General features: G+C 35.6%; 1 protein-coding gene across 1 annotated transcript in view; it reads left to right on the top strand.

Moving 5' to 3' along the window:
* The window catches only part of CNTN5 (contactin 5), a 519618-nt gene that overhangs the window by 472675 nt on the left and 19636 nt on the right, over positions 1 to 27307 (top strand). Inside the window, exon 19 of the mRNA XM_073807952.1 lies at positions 13060 to 13169. Coding sequence (XP_073664053.1) covers positions 13060 to 13169 — 110 coding nt within the window. The remainder of the gene's footprint in view (positions 1 to 13059; positions 13170 to 27307) is intronic.

Raw genomic sequence — 27307 nt, 5'->3', positions numbered from 1 at the left:
TGTATGTTTCTTGGTGTGAATCTGTCTGTATAGCTTTGCTTTTACCATCTGTCCTAGAGTTCTCTTTCTTCATTTTGTTTTGTTTTGGTATGTTTTCCATTTAGTATAGTTTTTAGCACTTGTTATCATTGGTGGATTTGTTTTCTTGAATTGGTAGCTCTCTTCTTTCTTCCTTTCTTTTTTTAAATTACTTTTTAATTTCTTTTTATTTTTAATATTTTTTTTTATTTTAATAACTTTTATTCTATTATTTTTTCATTCTTTCTTTCTTTTTCCGAGCCATGTGGCTGACAAGGTCTTGGTGCTCTGGCCAGGTATCAGGCCTGTGCCTCTGAAGTGGGAAAGATGAGTGAAAAACAATGGTCCACCAGTGAGCTCCAGGCTCCACGTAATATCAAACACCCAAAGATCTCCCAGAGATCTCTATCTCAACACTAAGACCCAGCTCCACTCACCAACTAGCAAGTTACAGTCCTGGACACCCTATGCCAAACAACAAGCAAGACAGGAACACAACCCCACCCATTAGCAGAGAGGCAGCCTAAAATCATAATAAGGTCCCAGACAACCCAAAACATACCAGCAGATGCAGTCCTGCCCACCAGAAAGAGAAGATCCAGCCTCATCCTCCAGAACACAGGCACTAGGCCCCTCCCCCATGGAAGCCTACACTACCCACTGAACCAAACTTAGCCACTGGGGACAGACATCAAAAACAACAGAAACTATGAACCTGCAGCCTGCAAAAAGGAGACCACAAACACAGTAAGTTAAGCAAAATGAGAAGACAGAGAAACACACAGCAAATGAAGGAGCAAGGTAAAAACCGAACAGACCAACCAAATGAAGAGGACATAGACAGTCTACCTGAAAAAGAATTCAGACTAATGATAGTAAAGATGATCCAAATTCTTGGAAATAGGGAGGAGAAAATACAAGAAATGATTAACAAGGAGCAAGAAGAACTAAAGAGCAAACAAACAATGATGAGCAACACAATAAATGAAATTAAAAATTTTCTAGAAGGTATCAATAGCAGAATAACTGAGGCAGCTGAACTGATAAGTGACCTGGAAGATAAAATAGTGGAAATCACTACTGCAGAGCAAAATAAACAAAAAAGAATGAAAATAATTGAGGACAGTCTCAGAGACCTCTGGAACAGGATTAAATACAACAACATTCGAATTATAGGGGTCCCAGAAGAAAAAGAGAAAAAGAAAGGGACTGAGAAAATATTTGAAGAGATTATAGTTGAAAATTTCCCTAATATGGGAAAGGAAAGATTCAATCAAGTCCAGGAAGCGCAGAGAGTCCCATAGAGTATAAATCCAAGGAGAAACATGCCATGACACATACTAATCAAACTATCAAAAATTAAATACAAAAAAAAAAATTTTAAGCAACAAGGGAAAAAAAAATAACATACAAGGGAATCCGCATAAGGTTAAAAGCTGATCTTTCAGCAGAAACTCTGCAAACCAGAAGGGAGTGGCAGGACATATTTAAAGTAATGAAAGGGAAAAACCTACAACCCAGATTACTCTACCTACCAAGGATCTCATTCAGATTCAATGGAGAAATTAAAAACTTTACAGACAAGAAAAAGCTAAGAGAATTCAGCATCACCAAAGCAGCTTAACAACAAATGCTAAAGGAACTTCTCTAGGCAGGAAACAAAAGAGAAGGAAAACATCTACAATAACAAACCCAAATCAATTAAGAAAATGGTAATAGAAACATACATATCGATAACTATCTTAAAAGTAAATAGATTGAATACTGCAACCAAAAAAATACACTGTCTGAATGGTTACAGAAACAAGACCCATATTATATTCTGTCTACTAGAGACACACTTCAGACCAAGGACACATACATACTGAAAGTGAGGGGATGAAAAAAGGTATTCCATGCAAATGGAAATCAAAAGAAAGCTGGAGGAGCAATTCTCATATCAGACAAAATAGATTTTAAAATAAAGGCTATTAAAAGAGACAAAGAAGGACACTACATAATGATCAAGGGATCAATCCAAGGAGATATAACAATTGTAAATATTTATTCACCCAACATAGGAGCACCTCAATACATCAGGAAAATGCCATAAAAGGGGAAATCAACAGTAACACAATCATAGTAGGGGACTATAACACCCCACGTTCACCAATGGACAGATCATCCAAAATGAAAATAAATAAGGAAACACAAGCTTTAAATTATACATTAAACAAGATGGAATTAATTGATATTTATAGGACATTCCATCCAAAAAAACAGAATACATTTCTTCTCAAGGACTCATGGCACAGTCTCCAGGTCAGATCATATCCTGGGTCACAAATCAAGCTTCAGTAAATATAAGAAAATTGAAATTGTACCAAGTATCTTTTCTGACCACAATGCTATGAAACTAGATGTCAATTACAGGAAAAAATCTGTAAAAAATACAAACACACAGAGGCTAATCAATACATAAACAAATAATCAAGAGATCACTGAAGAAATCAAAGAGGAAATCAAAAAATACGCAGAAACATAGGAAAATGAAAACACAATAACCCAAAACCTATGGGAGGTGGCAAAAGTTGTTCTAAGATGGAACTTTAGAGCAATAGAATCCTACCCCAAGAAACAAGAAATATCTCAAATAAACAACCTAACTTTATACCTAAAGCAATTAGAGAAAGAAGAACAAAAAAACCCCAAAGTTAGCAAAAGGAAAGAAATCATAAAGATCAGATCAGAAATAAATGAAAAAGAAATAAAGGAAACAATAGCAAAGATCAATAAAAGTAAAAGCTGGTTCTTTGAGAAGATAAACAAAATTGATAAACCATTAGCCAGACTCATCAAGAAAAAAAGGGAGAAGACAAATCAATAGAATTAGAAATGGAAAAAGGGGAAGTAACAACTGACACTGCAGAAATGCAAAGAATCATGAGAGAATACTACATGCAACTATATCCCAATAAAATGGACAACCTGGAAGAAATGGACAAATTCTTAGAAAAGCACAATCTTCTGAGACTGAACAAGGAAAAAAGAGAAAATATAAACACCAATCAAAAGCACGGAAATTGAGACTGTGTTTAAAAATCTTCCAAAAACCAAAAACCCAGGACCAGATGGCTTCACAGGCGAATTCTATTAAACATTTAAAGGAGAACTAACACCTATCCTTCTCAAACTCTTCTACGATATAGCAGACAGAAGAACACTCCCAAACTCTTTCTACGAAGCCACCATCACTCTGATACCAAAACCAGACAAAGATGTCACAAAAAGAAAAACTACAGACCAATATCACTGATGAATATGGAGGCAAAAATCCTCAACAAAATACTAGCAAACAGAGTCCAAAATCACATTAAATATCACACACCATGATCAAGTTGGGTTTGTCCCAGGAATGCAAGGATTCTTCAATATAAACAAATCAACCAATGTGATACACCATATTAACAAATTGAAGGATAAAATCCCTATGATCCTCTCAATAGATACAGAAAAACTTTTGACAAAATTCAACACCCACTTATGATAAAACTCTCCAGAAAATAGGCATAGAGGGAACTTACCTCAACATAATAAAGGCCATATATCACAAACTCACAGCCAGCATCATTCTCAATGGTGTAAAACTGAAAACATTTCAACTAAGATCAGGAACAAGACAAGGTTGTCCACTCTCACCACTATTATTCAACATAGTTTAGGATATTTTAGCCACAGCAATCTGAGAAGAAAAAGAAATCAAAGGAATACAAATTGGAAAAGAAGAAGTACAGCTGTCACTGTTTGCAGATGACATGAAACTATACATAGAGAATCCTAAAGATGCTACCAGAAAACTTCTAGAGCTAATCAATGAATTTGGTAAGGTAGCAGGATACAGAATTAATGCACAGAAATCTCTTGCATTCCTAAACAAATGACAAAAAATCTGAAAGAGACATTAAGGAAACACTCCCATTTACCATTGCAACAAAAAGAATAAAATACCTAGGAAAAAAACCTATCTAGGGAGACAAAAGACCGGTATGCAGAAAACTATAAGACACTGATGAAAGAAATTAAAGATGATACAATCAGATGAAGAAATATACCATGTTCTTGGATTGGAAGACTCAACATTATAAAAATGACTATATTACCTAAAGCAATCTACAAATTCAATGCAATCCCTATCAAACTACCAATGGCATTTTTCACAGAACTAGAACAAAAATTTCACTATTTATATAGAAACTAAAAAGACCCTGAATAGCTAAAGCAATCTTGAGAAAGAAATACGAAGCTGGAAAAATTAGACTCCCTGACTTCAGACTATACTACAAAGCTACAGAAATCAAGACAGTATGGTACTCACACAAAAACAGAAATGTAGATCAATGGAACAGGATAGAAAGCCCAGAGGTAAACCCACGCATATATGGTTACCTTATTTCTGACAAAGGAGGCAGGAATATATAGTGGAGAAAAGACAGCCTCTTCAATAAGTAATGCTGGGAAAACTGGACAGCTACATGTAAAAGAAAGAAATTAGAACACTCCCTAACACCATACACAAAAATAAACTCAAAATGGATTAAAGACCTAAAGGTAAGGCCAGACACTATAAAATTCTTAGAGGAAAACATAGACAGAACACTCTATAGCATATATCCCAGCAAGATCATTTTTGACCAACCTCCTAGAGAAATGGAACTAAAAACATAAATAAATAAATGGGACCTAATGAAACTTAAAAGCTTTTACACAGCAAAGGAAACGATAAACAAGATGAAAAGACAACCCTGAGAATGGGAGAAAATATTTGTAAATGAAGCAAATGACAAAGGATTAATCTCCAAAATATACAAGCAGCTCATGCAGCTCAATATCAAAAAAACAAACAACCCAATCCAAAAATGGGCAGAAGACCTAAATGGACATTTCTCCAAAGAAGATACACAGATAGCCAACAAACATATGAAAGAATGCTCAACATAACTAATCAGCAGAGAAATGCAAATCAAAACTACAATGAGGTATCACCTCATACCAGTTCAGAATGGTCATCATTAAAAAATTGACAAAGTATAAATGCTGGAGAGGGTGTGGAGAAAAGGGAACCATCTTGCACTATTGGTGGGAATGTAAATTGATACAGCCACTATGGAGAACAGTATGGAGGTTCCTTAAAAAAACTACAAATAGAACTACCATATGACCCAGCACTCCCACTACTGCCCATATACCCTGAGAAAACCATAATTCAAAAAGAGTCATGTACCACAATGTTCATTGCAGCTCTATTTACAATAGCCAGGACATGGAAGCAATCTAAGTGTCCATCAACAGACAAATGGATAAAGACGATGTGGCACATATATGCAATGGAATATTACTCAGCCATGAAAAGAAAGGAAATTGTGTTATTTGTAGTGAGGTTGATGAACCTAGAGTCTGTCATACAGAGTGAAGTAAGTCAGAAAGAGAAAACAAGTACTGTGTGCTAACACATATATATGGAATCTAAAATAAAAAAGTCTTTCTAAAGAACCTAGGGCCAGTACAGGAATACATATGTAGACATAGAGAATGGACTTGAGAACACTGGGAGGGGGAAGGGTAAGCTGGGACGAAGTGATTGAGTGGCATGGACAAATATACACTACCAAATGTAAAATAGATAGCTAGTGGGAAGCAGCCGCCCAGGACAGGGAGATCAGCTTGGTGCTTTGTGACCACCTAGAGGGGTGGAATAGGGAGGGTGCAAGGGAGATGCAAGAGGGAGGAGTTATGGGGATATATGTATATGGATAGCTGATTCACTTTGTTATAAAGCAGCAACTAACACACCATTGTAAGGCAATTATACTCCAATAAATATGTCAAAATAAAAAAAATCTGAATAGAGTCTGCCTTTGTTCTGACAACAAAATTCAAACATATATTAACATTTGCTCACTAAGTATATTTACTAATTTGGAACTTTATGTGTAAATATTAATAAAGTTTTAGCACTATTAAATTGTGTTAAACGTGAAAAGCAGGACAATGGAAGGAAGAGTGTATTTGCCTAGGGTAAGCGGAGCTTCAGTTTCAAGCTCAGACTAACTGTAAGGTCTTGGGCATTTTTTTCACCTTTCTGAGCCTTACCTTCCTCCACTCTAAAAATGAAAATCTAAAAGTAGAACATCCCTGGACGCCATTAAAAATCTAAGACTAAAATTTTGTCAATTTATTCTACATTCTGAAATATTCTTTTAAATTTTAATTGTCCCAGTATAGGCAACAATAACAGATCGACTTTTGCTCTATAATAAAAAGAGGGAAACCAACATCCTTTTTAGTCACTTGACAAACTGCTTTACTTGTAAAGGAGTGAACATTTTCAAGATTGAACCATTTTTAAAAAGAGTCAAGGCCTGTAATAAACTGACGAAATAATATATTGTGCTTATGCCAGAGCAGGGGCCTCTCTTCCATGTCTGTGGATGTTCACAGAGATTCACAGTGAGTCTTTGTCATCATACTCTTGCCCAAAGCCCAACTGATCTGATTGAGACTGTATTTCTCCATAGACCACTTCTGTTTCTTTTTTCTTCCATTAACCTAGTCCACATGTCCTCTGTATTCTTAGATAAAGCAAAGAACAAGAGCAGAGGGACTGGCTTTCTATCTCTGTTTATGGCCATAGTTCCTTCCCTTCATATCATGATACAGCTACACACCTAGAGTACCATGGAGAAGGTACCACCCTTTCACAGCTGACATCAAGACATGAAGAGAAATGTACCAGATGCCATATCAAACACAGCCATGTTTTTGGAGGGAAGCACAGAACACAAGGACTTCAAGTCACACCTGACAGTACTAGTTCTCAACCCATTTCTCACTGACACATTGACAATGGATGACATTCGCATCCAGAACACACTTCCATAAGTGCTTGTGTGCATTCCCCATACCTCTATGTTTTCCTTTTCCTCTCAAGAAACCTATTGGGATTCAAGTGAATAGTACATTATTGAAGGGAAAACCTTGAATGTAATCAGTTATAGAAGGATTCATCATTTATACATATAGATACTTAGTAAATCACTTGGGAAATAACCTTGACTCTTGCCACTCGGAGGTTGACTATTGCCCTAAAGTACTGTCAGAAAAGCTCCAAATGGTTTTTCTGCTAACACCTTTGAGACTTTGAAACCTTTCAAGGTTTCCACAACAGAAATAATCCTGAATGGCTCTGTCAGTGACAAGCAACATTCGACATAAACCTGGGAGGAAAGAGATATGCCTTCTGGGACTTCCATGCATCATGCATATTTATCTATACCCTTTGAACCAGGCAAAAATTATGTGCATTCTAACCCTGATTTGACTTCAGGTCTCAGGGTATGCTATAATCCCATGCAATACTCTCATCTTGGAAACAATTCTATTTTTTTAAAGAAAAACAAAATTCCAACATAATTGATTTTAAAGTGCATGGTATAAGTGATAAAAAGCAATATTTCCAACATGAGAAATCAAATTGGCCTTCATTTCCATATTTCTAGAAATACTTATTCATTAAACTTACATCCATTTTCCACTTGAGATTTGGAAAGGGAAAGAAACTGAGCATTCAAATACATCTAATAGAAAAATAGAGGGAAATTCAATATAGATTAATTGTAGGTTGAAATATTTGTTTATGTGTGATGTGATTTAACCTTCTCTAGCTTTTTTGGCTTTTTCCTTATATGTAAAAATATGCGGCTATTATGTTTTATTAAAGTCAAAAAGCTTCTTGTTTGCAGAAAATGATATGCAATTATCCTCTTGTAAATTGAGCTACCACAGCTCAAATTAAAACCTGACTTTCATGAGGTGTTATTCTGCAAATCAGTCCTTAGCTGAAACTGAGCTCAGTGGGATTTATGTGAACTTGAAAATTAATAAATTGGCATATTAGTTGTAAAATACGAGGAATAATTTCCTGTCTTTGCCAGATGATCCATTTGGATTAGTGCCTGTAAAAGTTCAGCTACAGCTGTCTTAACTGAATTTTTAAATAATGAAACCATAACCCTTCTCCCAAGGAGTTTATTAAACTGTCCTTTGATTAATGCTCTTACCCACCCCTCCTGGGAAGTTAAACGTATAATCAATATTATAAGCACATCCGCCCATATTACTTGGAGAACTCCAGCTGCTAGGTCACTTAATACAAATGTATCATCTAAATTCATGAACACGGTAATGCTGTACAAAATTTTTAATCTAACAGGAACTGAATTCTATCAGTCAGCCTGTCCACTTCATTTCCCAAGATTGGAGTGAAGGAGTCAGCCATGGCCTAATTAATATCATCATAAGTGAAAAAAAGAAATCTTCAAAAATCTTTGAATCTATTAGACAAAATGCTAGTGTAATCTCAAATAAATCCCTGAATTTTCGTCAAATTACCCAAGCATAACAGATAGAAGTGAGCGTGGCAAGAAGCATCCTGTGATTTACAGATCAGGAGAGTTTTAGAGATGCCTGAATATGACAAGATCTATGAGGAGCAGTGTAGCTGTGGTTCAAAATTACCAAAAGTTCCATAAAATGGGAATAAAAGGAGTTGATAGTATGCCTGTGGCAGGGTTAAACAGGAGATGACGGGGGTTTAGGTGGTTTCTGGCATGACTTAGAGAGGCCAGCTGGGGATTCCAACATAAATATTCTTGAGAGAAGTTAGGCGTGGTGGGGCAAGGAGAAGAGAAAGCAGTAGGAAGAAGCACCGGGGGGGTAAACACAGATGTGTGCACAGAAGCAGAACAGTGTGGTGGTCAGGGCCTGACTGCTCTGTTCATATCTTCTCTCCACCCTCTAGCAGCTGTGCAACTTTGGGCAAGTTGCTTAACCTCTCTGCCCCTAGATTTCCTCATCTGAAAAATGGTGACAATGATAGTAGGGTTGTTGGAAGGATTAATTGATACATTATAAAGAATTTTAAATAAGGCTTGGCATATATCAAATCTTCAGGAAATGGCAGTTACTATTATTATCTTTGGTTATTCCTCCCTCATCTATTTCCTTTGTTATTTTTGTTCATTTGTTTTTAATCTTATTCCATTCATTCATCTGTCAGTTATTTGGAAACAATTGTGCAGCAAGAGAATTGACTATATATTCTTCTTGTAAAATCTCTTCTGCACCCCAAAACTGACCCTAAGAGGTAAAGAATGAGCAAGCTGCTTCCTTGGTGCCATTTAAAAACAACAGAAGAGAGAGCACTTGAGACCTGAGTTCTACTTGGGGCTCTTTCAGAGACAGAAGCAGAGTTCAGATAAACCTGTTTCTATGTCACTTTTTTCATCTTCAAAATGAGGGCATGTTTAAGTTTTCAAACAGTACCTATTATATACAATGATATTCGTAAGTCCTTTTTCCTTTATGCAGGTAATGTAGCCTGTGCAAACTTATCACAGAGACACAAATCTTCATTGAGTCTACAATCACTAAGATGAGGGAGCAATGAGAACTGTGTGTGTGTGGCATCTAAACAATTTCACGATAGGGAGCATTCATCAAATTAACAATAAATTTCATATTTTTAAGCTTTAGAAGTAAGAGAATAATAAATATTTACAGTGAAAGAGCACTGGATTTATTATTTTGCTCCTGATGACACTTTGCCTTCTGAATCATATTATGTGATTTTACAGTATTTTAGATTAAAAAAAAAATTAAAAAGCAAAAAAAAAAAAAATGAGAGCATGGATTTAAAACATAGGTTCGTAACTCAAAAGCCTATAGACGTCAGGTAAGAAATATAAATAAGTAAAGTAGTCCCAGAAGTGAGACAATAAAGACTGGTAGAGAATCTGGCAAACTAAAAAGAATATACCCTGACTAATGGGAACAACTGCTAATTCTCATCTACCAGCACCCAAGGATTCAGATTTGGTATCCCCCTTTTTTCCCCCAAATAAGCCATAAATTCTTATTTTTAGATGGAATGTTGGAATTAATTAATTTAATAGATTATTTGGGCAAACAAAATATGGCTGAAGACCCACTGGCCATCCATGTGTGACCTTTGATCCAAGTGACTTTCTAAAATTCTTTCTAGTTGTGACTTTCCATCATTCAACTGCAATGGGATGCCCAAACAGGACAGCTAGTTCCAATTCAAAGCAGACATTCTATGATCTAGTCAGTTACTCTTGCCTGCAGACAAACTTTTTGATACACATGAAAATATTCACTGGCTAATAAACCGTACAAATTGAAACTTTTGGAAGTAAACTGAATGAGGTCACTTTTTTACATGTTTAAATTTCCAATGCAGGTCAGCATGGGTCTACTTCTTATACTATTTACATCCAGAAGGTGAAAAAAATAAGAAATGACTCTTCAATTCTTGTTTCATCTACCCTCATTCATTTGATGCAACTATAATATTTATCCCCCAAGTGTGCAACTATGAAATGTCTTCTTGTGTCTGACCTGGATTTAAAAAGTTTAGAGGTTTTAAATAGAAATTAGGGTGCTGGTTTGGGAAATAATTTCTGAATATTTTTCTTTATTTTTTACTTTTTTAAAACTTTTGTCATTCTATTTAAAAAGTACTTAAACATGTGTAGTGCTACAGAAAGCTGAGAGAGAAATTTCTTTCTCTAATGGTAAAGAGAGATCGAAAGGCTGCCATCCAACCACATGTTTTGTGCTTCTGAAATTGTTTATCCCCCTGCAATCTCCTTTGACAAAGATGTAATTGCCTCAATAATAAAAAAAGTTGAAAGAAGGCATTTGTCACACAAATCTCTGCAATGCATTCACTTAAAAGATAAGCAAAACTTCTTCCAAATAACAAATGATATTCAAAGGGTGGCTTTCTTTGAAATAAATCATATCCTAAATCCTGGAGATCAGATTATACACACTTAAGAACATGAGCATTTCTTTTCATTTACTTGCAAAATAAAGAATTTTAACTCCTGTTAAATAGCAATGAAAAAAAATTTTGTTGCAGGTCTGCTGAACAGAATTCTAGAATGAAATAAAAGTAGAAGCTTTTCACAGTTTTTTTTTTTTAATCTGGTAGGTGCACAAATAATAGGCAGTTGGAAAGTGGGATGAAGGAAACCATTGAGCAAAAGCAAATAAAAGATATTCAAAGGGCAGAATGAGAAATGACAATTTATACCATGGCAGAAACTAATGTCAGCTTCTGTGTAAAGATTAATGTGAATTTACCAAAGCACTTTGAAGTAACACAAATATAGTATATAATTTTAATGAAAGCTTTACCAAAAGAAAAATCATTGCTCAGTGCAAACATGCACTTTTGAAAAAGTCTTCTGTGTGCTTTTTTACAGTAACAAGGGTAGATGTTTTTGACTTATATTTTTCAATTAATAATATATAAAGGCTCTCCAGGTAGATATGTGGCCACTTTCCTTCCATTAGAAAAGGAAAAATCTCAGCAAATGGTTACATTGGGTTGTCCAAAAAGTTCATTTGGGTTTTTCCATAACATCTTACAGGAAACCCAAACAAAATTTTTGACCAACTCAATAATTCCCTTTATATGACTAAGACTTAAAAATTTTTTTGCGGTACGCAGGCCTCTCACTGCTGTGGCCTCTCCCGTTGCGGAGCACAGGCTCCGGACGCGCAGGCTCAGCGGCCATGGCTCACAGGCCCAGCCGCTCCGTGGCATGTGGGATCTTCCCAGACGGGGGCACGAACCCGTGTCCCCTGCATCGGCAGGTGGACTCTCAACCACTGCGCCACTAGGGAAGCCCAAGACTTAAAAATTTTATTTAGAACTCTGCCTTTGCAGTAAGGTTCCCTGAATCTAAAAACAAAAAGAAAAAATGTGTGTGTGTATGTGTGTGTATATATATATATACATATATATATATATTTGTGTGTGTGTGTGTGTGTGTGTGTGTGTGTGTGTGTGTCAACAGTTTCATCTGAAGTCTTACCAGTGATATGGCATTAGAATCAAAAAGCCTCTACAATTTTTATGGGGTAGGAGTTTTTGAAATCGACTTTGTATAGACTAGTTGAACTAACTTATGGCATTTATTCCGCCATTTCATTTAACCTGTGTTTGTGACACAGTATTTATGATTCAGCAATGTTAAAGCTGAAAATATTTTGTTCCTCACATAGATTACAACCTCAAATAAAGTGCACCTCTTGATGGATACCAGTCAGACATGGTGTATTTGAAAAAAAAAAAAAAAGTAATAAGAAAGGTCACTGAGCATAGGAATGAATGAAAAGGTGGTTTTGAGCAACAGCACTGAGACCTTCGGGGACTTTCCTTTTTGGTCTATATCTGTCTTAAAAGTCAATGCATGCCTTTCAAATATCATGATTCATAACACATTCCTTACACAATCATGGAAATGTAGCTTTGTGGTTGGAACAACAAAAGAAATCTAATGAAATTTAGATTCTGTTTGTGCCTTCACAGGGTAAAAAAATAAAATAAAAAGTGATATTTTGTGAATGAATGTTTTAAGTGCCAAGCACTGTGCTAAATAATTTATATGTATTATTTCAATTAAAATTAACCTTAAAAGTTTATGAGCTAAGTACTCTCAATATGCCCAAATGACAGAAGATGGAACTGGAGCTCAGGAAGAGGTAAAGCAACTTGTCTGAAGGTAAGTAATTTTTTGGAAGACAAAAATCAACAACAACAGCAAAAAAAAAAATCCAAGCCTGACTCCTAGTCCATTCTTTTGATCATTATGTTAGACTGGCAGACAATTTTAAGTCAGACAATTTAACTTCTCCAGAAATGTCCTTGTTAATCCAAGGATAAAGATCTTCTTTACTTTTCTTGCTAGATTTGTTATTTGTCATTGGTAAGGTACTGATGAGACTTGGACACAGTGTAGAAATCCAAAAAGAACATCTTTCTTTTTCTTGCTGTGCTTTTCATAATCATCACAGCACTTCATTTCAAAAATCAGATAGAAGGAAGTAACACCTGAATTATTCAGGTGCAATGCTTTGGTATGCATAACTTGTTACCATCGTGGTTTATTATTTCCATTTTCCTTCATACAGAACCCACTGCTGCTCCCACAGATGTCAAGGCTACAAGTGTGTCTGTGTCAGAGATTCTTGTTGCATGGAAACATATTAAAGAGAGTCTAGGAAGACCACAGGGATTTGAGGTATGAACAGAATTACTGAAAATAAGCCTTGTTATTTCTGCCGGCATTGTACTCTCTTGAAGAAATTGTTTGGTGACACTTCAACAGAATTACATTCCTTTGAAATTCGCTCTATGGAAAAGAAATGAGAAATATACTATTCTACTGACATGTATTATGTTGCTCATTAGCTAGCTTATTTTTCAATGTAGTAGTTTCCATAGCACTGGGCAGATATTAAAAAAAAAAAAAAAGAAAAGAAAATAGACCTTTAGATAAAAAACCAGGAGCTACAGGTTGATATTTACTGGCATCCACCAGTAAACCACTTATTGGTGTATTTCTCTCTAATAATTTAATGTATAAAACAAGTTTTCCTATTATATTGTTTGTGGCAGATCTTACCTCCTATACTAACTTGTCAGATTTGCTTGGAACTTAGTGATCTCTACCTATTCACCCAAATGACTTTTTGTCCTTCAAATTTTACTGTTTTTAAACATAGTTATGCCAGCCTTATAGTGGTGAATATTTTATAACAATTCATTGACTGCAATAAAATTTTATCCTCCACATGGACTAAAGGTTTGTGGGCAGTCTGTGAACTTGAGTATTCCACAAAAACAAGAGCTCTCATACAGCTCTTGTTCTTGCCTTTGCCAGTGAGGGATAGGATTAGGGGAGTAATTTATAAAATACAAAAAAGAATTAGCATCCAACTGAGGATCTTAGTTGTCTTTAAACTTTTTAATGTTTACTTTTCCTCTGTTTCAACTGCCACTAAGAGAAAATCATCTTGATTTTTAAATAATGACCGAATATAGGACTTGTATACCAACATGGTTTCCAGGCTAAAAACACATTTCTTTATTATATTTGAGTTTTCAAATAATGGCTGAGAACTATTTGATTAATATACAGCCAGCATTAAAGATCACAGTGATTAACAGTTTATACAATATTTCTAAGAGTTACAGCAAATATCATTTATATGAAACCATTACCTATACAATATCATGGATTTATTTCTACAATCTTGCTTCAGTTCATTATTTGGTGATAATTCAATATGTATCATATCAGGATTGCATGCTTGTTTTATTAAAATCTCTTTTTCTCCCTAGCCATGCTGCAGGGACCATGTCTGTTCACCAGTCAATCCCAAGGCTGGTAGTACTTGGCTCAGGACAGCTACAATAAATATTTGTTGAACAAATGAATATCTGTGCTTCACAAACAGCCCCTTTTGCTCCCACTGTAGAAGACATTGGGGTGGCCTGCCCTGCTCCCCTGCACTGGGCCAGGGCACCATCCTCTAGCTGCTGTGAGTGTTGGCTATGAATGGTTTTCAGCTTCCCTTCTGGAGAACTGCCCTCCACTTAGGGGTGATGCCTTACCTGAAAAGGTACCAACCCCACAGTCAAGCAACCCAAGGTCAATGACTGGCTGATACTGACTGATACTGGTCCCTTGCTTCAAGGAGGAAACAACTTTATGGTGCAGTTTATGATCCAGAGCCTTAGTCGTGTACATCAGGCCAAGGCTAGATCACCTGGGACCACACTCTTGCTCAGTTCCTTCTACTTCCCATCCTCTTTTCCTCCCTTCCTTATAGATTCACCTGCAAGCACTCTCACAGTAAATCACATCATTCAAATCCCTGTCTCATGCTTTGCTTCTATGGAACTCAACCTAAAACAATTACATAAGTATAGGTCCACTTAAACCTCTGAATCAGAACATCTGGTGTGCATACTTGTAGTAAGCCATAAAGTGTATTCTGCTGTTCAGAAGAGTGAGGATCCAGGCTTCTACATCTCAAAGTGGTGCTCCTGTCACACAGCCAGTCACCCTCAACAATTTTTCTGCCTGTCCTAATAGCATGACATTCATATTCCCACTATGATTTACCTGTAATAACAGCTTTCTATGAGGTCCTACAGAGATCACATAAGATTTAAGCTTGTGAACAATGGTTCTCTTTTGCTATATAAATCATCATTCATTCATTCTTTCAACAAATATTTATTGGAGGCCTACTAATTAGCAGACACTGAGCTAGATGCTAGGGATAAAACAATGAGCAAATTAAAGTCCCTGTCCTCATGAAGCTTATGTTGTAATAGGGAAGGCAAACAATAAACAAGCTCACAAATAAATGTGTGATATAATTTCAGTTGATGATGAATGTTGTGCAGAAAAATAGTACTGCACAAGAAGGTAGAGTGAGAGTCTGCTGTTTATAGAGGTTTGAGGAATTAACCTTTCTGAGGTTCTGACATTTGACATGATCAAATGAGAGAAAGAAAGAGAAAGAGAGAGAGAGAGAGAGAGAGAGAGAAGCAGAGAGAACAGCAAACTCAAAGGCCCTGTCTTAAGAGCATGCTGGCCTTGTTCAAAGAACAGGAGCGATTTTGGCTAGATAACAGTTAACAACAGGAAGAGTGGTAGCAGGAAAAATCGCTGGGACAAGAACCAGGTTATACGCAGTCTTGTGAACCAGGAAAAGGAGTTTAGATTTTATCTTCAGTATAAGGAAAAGCCGTTAACGATTACAAACAGAGAGTCCAATCAGGCTCTGACTCATATTTTAAAAGCATCTCTTGGTCTAGAGGGTGAAGAACAGGCTCTAAGAGGACCTCAGGTAGAGCAGTGGAGAAGCGGTCCTTCCAACCTAGCAGACAATGAAGTTGCTTTCGACTAGAACAGTAGAGGTGGAATTGATGAGAAGTGGACATTTTAAGATATATTTTGAGTGGAAGTGTGGCAGGATTTGATTATGAATTGGATGTGGACTATGTCAAAGTTAATTCCAGAGCTTTTTGACCCAAGAAGCTGGGAGAATGACAAATCATTCACATACATAAGGAACTAATGGAGAAGAGCATATTTTAGAGAAAAAGATCAAAGATTCTGGTTTAATGTGTTAAATTTTATAAGCCTTTTATTTTATTTTATTTTTTTACAAAAAGAGCTATCAAGTAAGTCTTATTTTAAGAGAAAGGTTAGAGACAGAGCTATAACTCTGAGGAATCTTCAGTATATAAATGGTTTTTATACATGTGCTGGCTGAGATCACCAAATGTTGATAAAGATGTCTGAGAATTGAGCCCTATGGCGCCTCATCATTTGGAACTCAAGAAAGAAGATATGGCCAAAGAAACTATAGAAGACATTGAAGAAGTTCAGAAGCCAAGAGAAGAATTTTAAAATGGAGTGTCAAATGCTGAGTCAAATGTTGCTAAGAAATTCAGAAAGATGAGGCCTGAGGCTTCAGAAAGATGAGGCCTGAGATTGCCCAATGGGTGTGCCATGCAGAGACCTTACTGACCATGGTGAGAAGGGTTTTATAAAATGCTGATGATCAAGGTTTGACTAGAGATCAAGACCAAGATCACTCAAGCATGGCATTCCAGAGTGTCAGAGCACAAAGTTTTCTCTAAATCTATTTTATTCAAAGCAACAACTTATCACAAGCAAAAATGGAATATCTTTGAGGATATGTTAATAGCATTTAATCAAATTCTGGAGCAATCATTACATTGACTGAATTTTATTTAAAGTAAATCAACACAAATTCTGACAACTATTTTTACACAAAGAAACAACACAGCTTCCATGGGCACAGTAACATTTATAGTATTTTATAGTGCATTATAAATTGTATTTTTAAAAAGACGGCATCTTGTTACTGAAAAAAAAACAATATCTTGTTAATGGGAAAATCAAATGTATGCTTTTCATTATCAGAAAATAATTAAAACTTTATATAATTCAATGACCAAATATGACATAACAGTTATTTTAAGTAAAATATAGTCAGCAAAGACTCTTTATAAGATATACTGTCTCATAAGTGTATAGTTGCATGTAGATTTTAAAAATAAATGTGAAATTTGGTCATTTGTAGAGATGTGAATGGACCTAGAGACTGTCATACAGAGTGAAGTAAGTCAGAAAGAGAAAAACAAATATCGTATATTAATGCATATATGTGGAACCTAGGAAAATGGTACAGGTGAACCGGTTTGCAAGACAGAAATAGAGACACAGATATAGAGAACAAATGTATGGACACCAAGAGACAAAAGCGGGGTGGGTGATTTGATGGTGGTGGTGGGATGAACTGGGAGATTGGGATTGACATGTATACTCTGATGTGTATAAAATAGATAACTAATAAGAACATGCTGTATATAAAATAAAATAAAATTCAAAAATAAATAAATGTGATATAAGTAAAACTTACCAGCATCACTCCCACCCCCTCTTTTTTTCTACTCTCTATCCCTTTAAGAAAAGATCTACCTCTGCTCTTCACCTTACGCATCCCAGAATTTACTGTTCTCATTGTCTCCTCATCTTTCTTTTCAGTAAAAAGATCTCCCAAACTAAATATTTCTAAAATGTAGTAACCCCTAAAGCTTAATATTTTATCTCATCACTATCTCCCTCCTCTATTCTATCCCGGCCACAATCCTAGTTGTATTTACTAATAGTAGAATTCTGAGCATGATGACGATGAAACAAGTATTGTTTTTGTCACAAAAGCCAATGAGACTGGTTTCAAGTTTTATGTACTTATCATATCAATCCTGTGAGTCGTTTTTCTAGCCATAATTGCAGCTTTACCTGCAATGTCTAAAGTAGTTAGTTACTATAACCGCTACCAGTCCTGTGCCATTCTGAAAATAGTGGAGACAGTGTTTTTGGTCAAGTCTCTTGTTTTTCCTGAATTGAATGGGTGAATAAGATAGAAAAGGTCCTGCTCTTATGAATACTGCATCGTAATGGGAGAAAATAAATAAATAAATATGAGAAAAATAAACTTAGATAACAATACATGTATAAGTGCAAAGGTAGAACACACCTGATTCATTTAAGGAACAGAAGAAAGTGGAGCAACTACACCTTGGTGAACAGTGATGTGAGTGAAATTTGAGGTAGTCAGAGTGTTAGGTGGGCAGACACAATATTATTTAGGGATATATAGATTATGAGAAGAGTTTGTATTTTATTCCAAATACAATGAAAAGCCATTGGGGCAATTTTAGGAGGAGAGTGACAATGTCTGATTTACATTTTTTTAAAATATTATTCTGGCAGCTATTCCATGCAGAATGAAAGGGTGAGGAGAGAAAGGTCAAGAGTAGAAGTTAGGAGGTCATTGCAATAATTCATGCAAGAAATGATGATAACTTAGACTAAGGTCATAACAGTGGAGTAGGAGAAAGGTAGACATACTTTAGAGGCAGGTCTGGCAGGATTTTCTGAATGATCAGATGTGGAGGGAAGGAAAATGATGATTCCTACATCATGGCCTTGGTCAAATGGATGAATAGTGGTATGATTTACCAAATAATAATAATAATATTTTTAAAATTTAAAGGGAAAACCTGGACAAAGAAGAGATTTGAAAACGGGAAATAAAGAAGTCTGTTTTGGCTAAATTAAATTTGAGATGCCTATTGGAAATTTAAGAGGATAAGTCAGATAAGCAATAGGATATGTGAGTTTGGAGTCTAATTAAGAGACCAGTGCTGAAGACATAAAGGGGACAATCATAAAGGTGGTATTTAAAGCCATTCTATTACATTAAATCACCTAAGGACAAATTCCCAGAAGGGAGTAAAGGAGAGGATAAGAGGAGGAATGAAGGGGGAGATAAGTTGTGTCCTGGTGCAATCAGCATGTAGAAATTTAGCTGAAGGAAAGGAATCAGCATGGAGAGTGGCAAGGAGAGATCATCTTGATGGAGAGAAAATCAAGTGTGTAAGGTGTCAAAGAAACTAAAAGAGCTAATCAAAAAGAAGGAAATGGTCAACTGTGTTTACACCTGCTAAGAGATCGAGATGAAAGCAGAAAAGTTTCTATTGGATTTAACAGTTACTGGTGATCTTCAGGAAATTTTCACAATTAAGTAAGTGATCCATATCCCTTGTGTTACCAGTTTAGTTACTTCAGGTTGTAGACATCAAATACCCTTAAGAATATTACTTCTATCTAAATAATGGCTAGTGGCAGCAATTTAGAGAGAACCTCAATTCAGAACTCCAGACCAGCAACACATTTGTTTGTTGTGGAATCATTTAAGTCTCTTGTCAGGATATCAAGGTGTCTTGATATACATTAGAATCATAACTCTTCAGTGTTATCAGAAATGGGTAAGAGTCAGACTCAACCTCTCAATATGTTTTCACACCAGTCAATGACTATAAGAGAATTGAATTAACCACTGCAGACAACTATCTTAGCCTCAGATAAAAGCAGTTAAAAGAAGTCAAGGGCTTCCCTGGTGGCGCAGTGGTTGGGTGCAGGTGGACACGGGTTCGTGCCCCGGTCCGGGAAGATCCCACATGCCGCGGAGCGGCTGGGCCCGTGAGCCATGGCCGCTGAGCCTGCGCATCCGGAGCCTGTGCTCCGCAACAGGAGAGGCCACACCAGTGAGAAGCCCGCATACAGCAAAAAAAAAAAAAAAAAAAGAAGAAGTAAAGATGAGACTTTTATATGGGAAACTTCCCTTGATACACCAGGCATAATAATGGAGGTAAATGAGAAAAAAGAAATCATATCTGAAGTCATGACCACACCTTTAATTCCTTCTAGGATATGGCTCCTGTCAAACACATACTCAACTGCCAGTTTGATATGGACAAACTTTATCTCTAGAATACATAGTACAGTATTAACTAATGATAACCCCTCAATGAACTCTTCTTAATAAATAATCAAACTTGAACCTATGTCGTTCACTTGACTCTGAAATCTTTGTGTTTTCTCTTCCACTAATCTTGGGAGGCTACCCTCAAGCAAGGGTCATTTAGAGGGAAGATGGACATCATCAAGAGCAATAAAGTCCTTAAGGCTCTTATAACATCACCTGATCCCCCATCTAAGCTCCCATCACTGTGCTCTCCTTCCCCTGTACGCTCTTCAAGTGACTCTGAGCCTGATTCTAATTGTGATCTGGATTGTCAGATTTGGACCTCGTTTGTGCCTGATCTGACTTTCTGTGCGTTTCGTCTGAATCTCAGTTATCATTTATTATTCATTCACTTACTTATCCACGTGCTATTTATTGAATGCCTGCTAAGTCTTGGTGTAGTGCGTGGGGTAAAACAATAAGTAAAATAGACAGATTCCCTGCCCTTATGAAGATCACAGTCTAGCAAGGGAGACTTTATTTCAGTTTCTTTCATTTTTGTTTTTCTGTTTTTTGGTAAGGCCTTGTAGCTCCTTTTGTTTGATGTCTTGGTTTTGATATTCTTTTCCCTGATGTAGCCAGACCTATAGGGCAGCTGTAAGGATCTCAGTAGGAGGCTTTCCCTGATACCATCTGTCAATTACCTACCTACATTTAGCATTTTTGTCCTTTACAAGGAAGCCTCCATTACACTCTCATTTGTTTACCAAATAATGAATCAAGCATTTTGACTTAAACTATGTTCATCTGCAACTAACTTACACTTTCAAATACATTAACCAATTAATTCAAATCAAACTGTTTTTGTTATTAAAATGACTAATTGCTCTATCTAATAGAATGGTCAAAGCAATTGATATGGTAGAAATAGCTATGCATAAAGATAGCGTCAGAATGATGACAGCCCCTAGCCTACCAGAAAATAAAATGACTTTATGGTAAGAGGCTTCAGGAAATTTTAGTAATATTATCCCCTTTAATTTCAAAGTGGGTCCACCCATGGACATTTCTAAATGTCACAATTAGGCTAGATTCAAATTCTGCTATGAAAAGAAAAAGAGTGGTCTTTTCAACAAGTTTGCAAGGCTGCCTTTTATTATACAAGTCTTATACTACCTCACAAAAATGACCATCTGAGGAAATAAGAAAGAATATGAAATCACAAATATAGACACCACTCCATCTAATTGTATTTTACAAATACAATTGAACAATTTTGTTGACATTCTCTTAAAACAACCCATTTGAGAATTTTGTTTACTCACATGGAAGTAGCTTGAGATTTCATGGCTACAGAGACTAAATGTAGAAAGCGTTGACATTGAGATATGTGAAATTTCTAGCTTATGACATGCAGCATGATTGAAAATCAGAAGTGAGCTATATGCATTGAATGACTGATTTTTGAATTATCATGACTGCCCCATCTCGATTGCCATCCCTGTCATTGGCCCATGCAAATAAATTATTAGTTTCAGTTTTGAATTTATGAACCCACCAGCATTAAGTGTCCTGTGAATGGTAATTCCTGAATCTTCGAGCAGAGCCTCTAAAGCTTTTCCTAGAACACCGGGATTTTTATGTGCATACAAAATCAGAGCAGATGCCAGTCTAACAAGAAAAAAGACTAAAGAAAAATAGGGCCAAATTTCATCAATCTTTTCTCTGATTTTCCCAAATTGGGAGGAATGACAAAGGAAATTGGGTTATAATGCAATGTTGGATGATTAATATTTGTTATTCCTTCACTTATCAAGCATTTATTATCAGGCACTGTTCTAGTCAGTGGAAATGCAAAACTATTAAGATCTAGTCCCTGCTCTTAAAAGAAATCACAGTTTAATACTGAGAGATGTTTGTGGGAAATTTAAATAAGCAAAAAGCAGAGAGGAAGACATTGGAACAATACAATTCTTATGTCCATAATTACCCTAGGATTCCTTAGCATCCTGATCCTCTGAAGAAACACTAGTAGCATAAACCCATGCCAATGCCCTCCATGGGCATAGGTTTCTGTTTGCTTGAGCATATGCTTCTGTCCCTAAATGTCCTCAATTTTCCTAAATAAAACAATAAATCAATCGATAGAAATTTTATTGAATAAAATAAAAAGGAAATTTTTAGACATATTTTTAAATATTATATTGTATATTCTGCCTGTGAAACAAAATTCCTCATGATTATCAAGTTAATGGTGCTTGTATTCATTGTGACCTTTTTGGAAGAGTATTATTAAGTATATTTTTTAATGGCTGGGTTCATTTCAATAATAAGCGACAATGTATTTTTATAGCAGAGTGAAAAGTGCACAGTGTCTGAGTCCTAATTCTTAACTTTTTCATGCTTATTATGAAGAAGAACAAAAGGCAAAACAACTTGTTCCATTTTACAATTCTCACTAAAAGACACACACACCCCTAGAGACTCCTTTTCCCAGGCTATATTCAAGACTTGCATGTATTTATTTTAGAACTTCCAGAGGGTATGTAACTCAGAAGTTCATTTTAGACATGTCACTAAAGCCATTTCCACTTATTGATTGCACTGAAAAGACACTAATTGTGTTTTGCTCTATAAAGTAAGTTGTAGTGGGGATTTCTTAAGGGGAAAAGGGATGAGATTGTTGTTTTTATTTTATGAGCTGACTCTAATCGTCAAAGCAGGAGACAAAAAAAAAAAAAATGGTCCTCACTGCTGTTTGACAATAACTCATACTAGGCAGATTGCATTTAATTGGTATAGCAGAGGGTGCAAGGGTGAGTGTGTGTGTGTGTGTGTATGTGTGTGTGTGTGTGTGTGTGTGTGTGTAAAATGGAATTTCAGACATAAATTAAAGGGGGAAAAGAAGCTGAAATGAAACCAGTTACCAAAAGGCTAAAACAAAGGCTGTTTTATTTTCCATATGGTGGGCAGCCGCCATTGTACGGATTCTCCTTTGGCTTTTTGTTATGACTATATAAAACTAAGAATATAAAAAACTAAACAGTGAGAAGAAAATACTTCTACACCCCCTTTTCTGAAATTCTGCGGACTCTGGAAAAATCAAATAGCTTTCATGTCTCTATCATTAGATTTCCTTCTTAGGTTATTTTCAGAGACTGGGAGGCTAACTAAAACTATTTATGATTTTAAAAAATCAGCAGATCAAAAGGAAATTATAGAAGTAACTTGAAGATGTAACAGTTGTTTAACTTGTTCCTTCCCCTGTCCTATTGAAAGGCAACCTGTAGAATTCTTTTAGAAGGTAATGAATAACTCAGTGTATACTGTGTTTCTGTTTCATTTACTTCTAAATACATTGCTTCATGGAGAAAATTCCCTAACCCAAACCACATTTCATATTTTCTTCTACTAAAACTTTTATAAACCATTTTATTTTCAAGAATATTAAAATATTTGCCTGAATATATTGTTTTACCCACATGAAGAACCAAAAGGGTATGTATGGATGATATCTTTTATCATATTCAGAAGTACTTCCTATTTTTTTCACTCTTTGACACAAATGGTAATTTACTGTGTGACCTCTAAACAGGGTTTTTTTTCTTTACTCCTAAACGCAGCCATCCTGAGCTCATCATGTCCATCCACAATCTCACTCTCTGTTACATAATACACATTTGTACACAGAAAGCATCCACGCAAAAAATAAAATAACAAATGTAGACACCAACCCATTTAATTTTACAAATACCTGGAATATTTTTGTTGACATTCTCTTAGAATGATCCATATGAGAAATACTAAATTGCAACAAAATCTTCCTTTTGAGGGTTGGGTTTTTATCTTAAGTACCTGACAACATACTTGTGGCATAGAGGTCCTAATTCAATGAGTGTTGAAGAGTTAGATACAGACATGGTCTTGCTTACTATACTAAGAAATATAGAAATATTATAAGGTGTTTGAACACGCACAAAAAGGAAGTTTTGCAAAAGACATGCTTAGCATTATAAAAATGCCAATTACTAATTGACTATTTGCTAATTACAAAATGGCTGAGACTTTATTTTCAAAAGGCAAGACTTTTTTTAATCTACATATAGAAAAGTGCACAAATCATAAATGTACAGCTCAGTGAATTATCACGAAGTGAACATACCTGAGTAACCACAATCCAGGTCAGGAAACAAAACATTTCTAAGAACTAGAGAATCACCTTTTGTCTCTTATAGTCATTATCCTTATTCTGAACCCCACACCCCCACCAAAAACAAAAACGAAAACCAAGTATCCTGACTTCTGATTGGTTTTACTAGTTTTGGGAATCATATGGCGCTTTTTATGTCTTGTATTTTTCACTCAACATTATATCGGTAATATTCATCCATATTTTTATGTGTTTTCTCCTAAATTTCATTTGTGAGTATCCCACAATTTATTTATCATTCTTCCATTGATGGACATTAGGCCTGTTTGCAGTTTGGGTCTGTTTTGAATAGAGCTGAGTACAGAGGAAAATTTTGGTAGAATTATCCACTTGCAATATTAAATCTAATCCATGATTATTATATCCCTCTTTTTTTTAAGCCTTCTTTGATCTTTGTCTATACTGACCTTGCAAATCTTTCCTTAGATTTATCCCTATTTAATATTTTTATTCTAATGTAACTGTAACCTTTGTGGGGTTTTTTACATTTTTTTAAAATTGTTTTTATTTAAATTTTTTTTAAATCTTTATTGGAGTACAATTGCTTTACAATGTTGTGTTAGTTTCTGTTGTACAACAAACTGAATCAGCTATATGTATATTTATATACCCATATCCCCTCCCTCTGGAGCCTTCCTCCCACCCCTCTAGGTTGTCAAAAAGCATCAAGCTGATCTCCCTGTGCTATGCAGCAGCTTCCCATTAGCCATCCATTTTACATTTGGTAATGTATATATGTCAATGCTACTCTCTCACTTCGTCCCAGCTTCCCCTTGCCCTCTTGTGTCCTCAAGTCCATTCTCTATGTCTGCATCTTTATTCCTGTCCTGCCCCTAGGTTCATCAGAACGATTTTTTTTTTTTAGATTCCATATATATGTTTTAGCATATGGTATTTGTTTTTCTCTTTCTGACTTACTTCACCCTGTATGACAGGCTCTAGGTTCATCAACCTCACTACAAACAACTCAATTTCATTTTTTTTATGGCCGAGTAATATTCCATTGTATATATGTGCCACATCTTCTTTATCCATTCATCTGGCAATAGACACTTAGGTTACTTCCATGTCCTGGCTATTGTAAATAGTGCTTCAGTGAATATTGGGGTACATATCTCTTTTTGAATTATGGTTTCTGCAGGGTATATGCCCAGTAGTGGGATTGTTGGGTCATATGGTAGTTCTATTTTTAGTTTTTTAAGGAACCTCCATACTGCTCACCATAGTGGCTGTATCAATTTACATTCCCACTAACAGTACAGGAGGGTTCCCTTTTCTCCACACCCTCTCCAGCATTTATTGTTTCTATATTTTTTGATGATGGTCATTCTGACTGGTGTGAAGTGATGCCTTATTGTGGTTTTGATTTGCATTTCTCTAATAATTAGTGATGTTCAGCAACTTTTCATGTGTTTGTTGACAATCTGTATATCTTCTTTGGAGAAATGTCTGTTTAGGTCTTCCACCCATTTATAGATTGGGTATTTTGTTATTTTTATATTGAGCTGCATGAGTGCTTGTATATTTTGAAGATTAATCTTCTGTCAGTTGCTTCATTTGCAAATATTTTCTCACACTCTGAAGGTTGTCTTTTTGTCTTGTTTATGGTTTCCTTTACTGTGCAAAAGCTTTTAAGTTTCATTAGGTCCCATTTGTTTAGTTTTGTTTTTATTTCCATTATTCTAGGAGGTGGGTCAAAAATGATCTTGCTGTGATTTATATCATAGAATGTTCTACCTATGTTTCCCACTAAGAGTTTTATAGTGTCTAGCCTTACATTTAGGTTTTTAATCCATTTTGATTTTATTTTTGTGTATGGTGTCAGGAAATGTTTAATTTCTTTCTTTTACATGTAGCTATCCAATTTTCCCAGCACCACTTAATGAAGAGGCTGTCTTTTCTCCATTATATATTCTTGCCTCCTTTATCAAAGATAAGGTGACCATATGTGTTTGAGTTTATCTCTGGACTTTCTATCTTGTTCCATTGATAAATATTTCTGTTTTTGTGCCAGTACCATACTCACTTGATTACTGTAGCTTTGTAGTATATTCTGAAGTCAAGGAGCCTGATTCCTCAAGCTCCATTTCTCTTTCTCAAGATTGCTCTGGCTATTCAGGGTTTTTTTTTGATTCCACACAAATTTTACAATTTCTTTTTCTAGTTCTGTGAAAAATGTCATTGGTAGTTTGATAGGGATTGCACTGAATCTGCAGATTGCTTTGGGTAGTATAGTCATTTTCACAATGTTGATTCTTCCAATCCAAGAACATGGTATATCTCTCCATCTGTTTGTATCATCTTTAATTTCTTTCATCAGTGTCTTATAGTTTTCTGCATACAGATCTTTTGCTTCCTTAGGTAGGTTTATTCCTAGGTATTTTACTCTTTTTGTTGTAAAGGAAAATGGGAGTGTTTCTTTAATTTCTCTTTCTGATTTTTCATTATTGATGTATAGGAATGCAAGAGTTTTCTGTGCATTAATTTTGTATCCTGCTACTTTACCAAATTCATTGATTAGCTTTAGTAGTTTTCTGGTGGCATCTTTAGGATTTTCTATGTAGAGTATCATGTCATCTGCAAAGAGTGACAGTTTTACTTCTTCTTTTCCAATTTGTATTCTTTTTTTTTTCTTTCTCTTCTCTGATTGCCATGGCTAAAACTTCCAAAATTAGGTTGAATAATAGTGATGAGAGTGGGCACCCTTGTCTTGTTCCTGATCTTAGAGGAAATGCTTTCATCTTTTGAGATGATTGATTGAGAATGATATTAGCTGTGTGTTTGTCATATATGGCTTTTATTATGTTGAGGTGTGTTCCTTCTATACTCACTTTCTGGAGAGTTTTTATCATAAGTGGGTCTTGAATTTTGTCAAAAGCTTTCTCTGCTTCTATTGAGATTATCATGTGGTTTTTATCCTTCAATTTGTTAATATGGTGCATCACATTGATTGATTTGCTTATATTGAAGAATCCTTGCATTTCTGGGATAAACCTCACTTGATCATGGTGTATGATCTTTTGAATGTGTTGTTGGATTCTGTTTGCTAGTATTTTGTTGAGGATTTTTGCATCTATGTGACATTGTCCTGTAATTTTCTTTTTTTTGTTACATCTTTGTCTGGTTTTGGTATCAGGCTGATTGTGGCCTTGTAGAATGAATTTGGGAGTGTTCCTCCCTCTGCTATATTTTGGAAGAGTTTGAGAACGAAAGGTGTTAGCTCTTCTCTAAATGATTTTTAGAATTCACCCGTGAAGCCATCTGCCCCTACACTTTTGTTTGTTGGAAGGTTTTTAATCACAGTTT

The sequence above is a fragment of the Tursiops truncatus genome, chromosome 8 (assembly GCF_011762595.2).
Source record: "Tursiops truncatus isolate mTurTru1 chromosome 8, mTurTru1.mat.Y, whole genome shotgun sequence".
Lineage (NCBI taxonomy): Eukaryota > Metazoa > Chordata > Mammalia > Artiodactyla > Delphinidae > Tursiops > Tursiops truncatus.
This window is presented reverse-complemented; position numbering and strand designations above follow the sequence as displayed.